This window comes from Emiliania huxleyi (assembly GCF_000372725.1).
Source record: "Emiliania huxleyi CCMP1516 unplaced genomic scaffold EMIHUscaffold_110, whole genome shotgun sequence".
NCBI lineage: Eukaryota > Haptophyta > Isochrysidales > Noelaerhabdaceae > Emiliania > Emiliania huxleyi.
Window position 1 is genome coordinate 189,485 of NW_005201791.1, and position 4,809 is coordinate 194,293.

The following is a 4,809-nucleotide window of genomic DNA, read 5'->3' on the forward strand; positions in this document are numbered from 1 at the left end:
GTGGGATTTCGCGCAATCGCTTGACTCTGAAAAGCTCGCATGTACCTCAACACTGCGAGTGCTGTGGTCGCCGCAGACTGGCTCGGACTTGACGGGCGCATGGAGACGTGATGGCTGATGCCTGCATGCGCCCGTCATGTCGAAATCGACATGTGAGTCGATCTTTGGCCCGCCAGAGGTACATGCGGCGTTTTGGGCGACAACAGCGCTGCGACCGCGAAGTGGCGGTGGACATGGTTGCTCCCACGTTGCCGACGCGGCGCCGGAGTGGCCGGCGCTGCTCGCCGCGACCACGACGGCTACTCTGATACTCCGGGCCGACCCGTCCAGCTCCTACCCGACGGTGGCACTCTTCCACGTCTCGCTCACGCTGAGAAAAATTCTGAAACGGCGTGCAGCAGAGTCACCGACGAGTCGGTCCGCGTGACTCCTCATGTCCCGCACCGTTCTCACACATCCATAAACTCACTTTGGCCTCACTGAAGCAAGCCCTCAATCCTGAATCCTCAGATTTTAGATTAGGACGCTGTCTACCCCCTATGTGTGTGCGTGACCGTGAGCGTGTTAGTAGGAAGCCGTCCGGAGTGAAAAGTCCAACGCGCTCGTCGGTGAACGGTGTCGGAGTGTCCAACCTATCTTTATCCCCAAAGTGCGCCGCGCTCGGCGAACCTCGACAGCGCCTTCGAGGTGGCATGCAGCACGTGCGGGTGCGCGTTCGCAGGGAAAGGGCCGTAAATTAAACACGGGTCTCCACTGTGAGCTGTGAGAGTCGTGATTTCTTGTTGGTTAATAAATCTCTCTCTCTCTCTCTCTCTCTCTCTCTCTCTCTCTCTCTCTCTCTCTCTCTCTCTCTCTCTCTCTCTCTCTCTCTCTCTCTCTCTCTCTCTCTCTCTCTCTCTCTCTCTCTCTCTCTCTCTCTCTCTCTCTCTCTCTCTCTCTCTCTCTCTCCCCTCTCTCTCTCTCTCTCTCTCTCTCTCTCTCTCTCTCTCTGTCTCTCTCTCTCTCTCTCTCTTTACAATGCCGTGCGGCTCCTCTCGTCTAGACGTGGAGTCGCGAGGGACTAGCCTGGCCCTTGCCCCACCACCACCTTGAGTGTGTGAAGAAGTTTACCCGACCATACCTTCCCTTAGGCCCCAAGCAAGGTGGCGGAGGCGCCATATGCAAAGCTGGCGGGCGCGATCGTCTCCGCCTGGCCGGGCTGGTTCGGATGCTCGGCGACGAATAGCTCGGCCGAGCTGCCCGGCGGGCTCTGCACCGCCGACGGCGAGGAGCCGTCGGCTTCGCGCTTGTGTCGGGTGTGTGAGTGCGGGCGGCGAACCAGCCCTGCCACTCGCCACGAGTAGGAGGCTGGGGACTGCTCCTGCCTCGCGGGGAACGTGGACGGCGGCACCGTCTGGGCCTTCGACACGAGCGACCTCGACATGCAGAACTTCGGCATCCCGCTCCTGGTCCTGCTGCACTCCCTGAAAAAGAGAAAAAGACAACCCCGGCAGCATATGAGAAACCTGCGAACAGGTCCTTTTGTACGTCGACTTCCTCGGCACCATGGGCGCGCGCCTTCGAGAAGCGGGAGACAGATCTGTGTAATATTGTGTCTTCCGACTCACGAGCTCCCTAGAGGACATTTGTTCAGCGGTATTCGACAGTCTTCTTAGCGGCGTTCGTCGTATTCGCTGCGCACAATATCGTCTTCACACGCTGACCTCGGCGTATCCACACCGCAGGCTTCCTCTACGCCGCGGCGGACTGCTCGGGCCTGATTGACCCAACCACGGGCACTTAAGCCCTTCGGAGGGGTGCCACGCCGCCTTGTCTTGCGAACCGTCGACGAGCGCCTTCTTCGAACTTTCTCATAGGGACCTTCGAGGGGTGCTACGCCGCCTTCTGGGCCGACGCCATCGGCACCTTCTTCGGCGCCATCCTGGGCACCAGCTCCGCCACCCCCCTCGAGCCGAGCCGAGATAGGCCCCGAGGTCAAGCCGAGATTGCCCCCGAGATTAGGCGAGATTGCCCCCGAGATTAGGCACCAGCTCCGTCACCACGTACGGCGAGTCGATGGCGGGCGTCTACGAGGGCGGCCGCACAGGGCTGACGGCGCTTTGGATCGCCCTGTTCAACTTCCTGTCGATGTTCTTCGCGCCGCTGTTTGGGAGCATCCCCACACTCTCCACCGGCCCACCCGCGACGGCCATGCGCGCCTCGCGCGCCAGGACACGCCCGCGACATGTCCGCGGGTGCGTCGCTGCATGTAGGCCCAGCGCTGATCGTGGTTGGCGTCGATGAGTTGGTCCATCGTTCGTCTTCAGTAATGAGTCATCTATTAGGCCCAGCGCTGATCATGGTTGGCGTCTTCATGGCGGAGGGGCTCGGAACCATCGACTGGCATGACTACATGCAGGCGAGTCGCGAGGGTTGCCCCCCCTTGCCCCACCACCTCGTGTGTGTGGAGAAGCTTACCTTACCATGCAGGCCATCCCGTCCGTCGTCACCGTCCTCCTCATGCCAGCGACCTACAAGATCGAGGCCGGCCTCGTCGCCGGCCTGAGGACCGCGGGAGAGGACGCTGGAGATGTCGGTGAACCCTCTCGGAACTTTCCCTTAGGTCGGCATCCTCGCCGGTCTGATGACGTTGGCCATGATCAAGATCCTCACGCTCCGCATCGTCTTCAACCTCCCGCGCGGCTACGAGTCGATGCCGCCCCTGATCCAGCGCTTCCTCAAGCGCCAGTCGCTCAACGCGTACGAGCGCGGCATCATCGCCGCGGCGGAGGGCAAACCCTCCGCGGAGGCCTAACCCTCCGCGAAAGCTTTGACGCGGCGACTAGTTGCGCCCTGCGCCGGTACGGCTCATGCGCTCATCGGCTCTCGACGCGCGTCCTTCGTTGAAGCCAGCCACAGAGAAGCGCCGAAGGGGCGCTTGAGAACCTCGGCGGTGCGCGGCAAGTACTGCCATTGTACCATTGGTGTACAGGGAGTTGTATCATTTATCCCCGCCGCGCCGCCGGCGGGTGCGCTATACGTGTTTTCGACGTCGTCGAACAAAACGATTCCACGGACGAGACCGTGTGTGGGGTCTAGTTGCGCACTAGTGAGGTGTGTCTATGGACGCCCTCTTCACAAGCTAGCGGCCTACTGCTAGCCCTAACTCGCACTCACGGGTGATGACAATTCATTGGGTGAGTGTTTGCGAGCAGTAGCGCGTGTGCTAATTCTAGGCCGCACGTCGTGGCACTATGACGGAGTTAGACGTGCGGCCGCAGCGCGCCCGCCGCAGGCTCGGCGGTGCGCGCGTGTTAGCGAGAAAGTTGCGGGTAGAGCCATGCCCGACTTTTCGAAGGCGAGGCCTCTGCGACGAGTGCCCAGCCGCGCTGCGGAGCCACGCCCTTCGAGCCGCGTCCCGTCGGCACCGCGTCCCTGAGTGTGTCTCGCCTTGGCGACACACACTCGACGAGGACAGTCCTGCTGACGAGAACGTGTCGCGCGCCGGCGACGGTTGCGGCGGGGAGGTTTGTGTACGAAGCGCCCATGGCACGACCACCGCCCTGCATCGAAGGCCGGGGCAAGGGGTCGGCCCCCGCACGTTCCGCGAGGAACAGGGGGCCTCTCCCCCTCCCCCGGCCTGAGCAGCTACGGGTGGAAGGCAGCCCCTCGAGTCGAGGGCGGCGCGACCATTGCGCTGACTCAAAGACCAGCTAGCTGGCCCGTTCAGTACAGATGCGGTCTCGCCGCCCCCCGCTCCGCGTCGCCCGCCCGCCGCGCCTCGCCGCCGCCCGATGAATATTAATTATTAATTAATTAACAAATAAGTAATTACCCCCCCCCCCCGCCGCGCCGCCCCGCCCTGCGTCGCCCGCTGCCTCGCCGCGCCGCCGCCTCGCGCCGCCCGCCTACGCCGCTTAAACGCCGCGCCGCTCCGCCGCCCGATGATTAATAATGAATAATTAATACCCGATGATTAATAATGTGTGAGTGTGTGTGTGTGTGTGTGTGTGTTTGTTTGCGCGATGGCAGGGAAGGGCAGGGCAGCGGCGAGCGCCAAGTGGCGTCGGCGACGCGGCGAGGACACGATGGTGACACCCACAGCGCAGCGCGTGCGGGTGCGCGGCAGCAGCGCCGCCGGCGGCCCCACGCCGCATCAGCTGCGCTCTGAGTGAGTCAGGCTGCGCTGCACAGCCTGCTGAGCACGCTCCCGACGAGCGGCGCGCCACGCGGGCCCGCCGCAGGCGACGCGGGCGGCGAGCGCGTGTCGTAGGCGTAGGCACAGCGCTGGCGAAGCGAGGCGGCCGGCGCCGGCCCCCGGAGGCGGTTGCAGCAAGAGAAGCGAGGCAAAAGACACTGTTGAAAGGGTGGGGAGCAGCCTGCCGTCGAGCAGCGCGCCGCGCAAGCCCGCTGCCGGCGACCCGATCTAGAGCTCGTAGTCATGGTACTAACTATTCAGCGCGCCATCGCGCCCGAGGCGGCCCGCCCTGGCCCTGTAGACCTTCCCAGAGAGCTTGGCGAGGCTGTACAGAATGCCGAGAGCATACTGGGCAGGCTCCCGTCGAGCGACGAGCCATGCTGGCTCGTCGCGGGCGGCGAAGATCACAGATCACCTGGCGCTCCGCGAGGCGTCCCCTGGCGCGACAAGCGGAAATCCACGAGAAAGGGGAGGTCGCCTGATGCTTTCGCTCGGCGCCTGCTGCGCAGCTCTGCTGGGGCCGCCGCTGCCGCCGCGGCATGCCGCTTCGCGCGCCGGTCCCGCCAGTATGCGCGACTACTACTCGGTGAGCGCCGCGGACACGCCGCTGCCTTGCCCGTCACTGCCGCCCA

The 4,809-nt window shown here is 63.7% G+C and overlaps 1 protein-coding gene across 1 annotated transcript; it reads left to right on the top strand.

The window, feature by feature from the left end:
* Positions 1 to 1,017: 1,017 nt before the first annotated feature.
* On the top strand, positions 1,018 to 2,794 carry EMIHUDRAFT_223534 (hypothetical protein; the record flags this gene model as incomplete). Its single annotated transcript, XM_005791721.1, has 7 exons — positions 1,018 to 1,044; positions 1,131 to 1,295; positions 1,344 to 1,515; positions 2,024 to 2,248; positions 2,325 to 2,411; positions 2,507 to 2,571; positions 2,603 to 2,794. The coding sequence occupies 7 exons, from the start codon at positions 1,018 to 1,020 to the stop codon at positions 2,792 to 2,794; spliced, it is 933 nt and encodes a 310-aa protein (XP_005791778.1).
* Positions 2,795 to 4,809: the final 2,015 nt, after the last annotated feature.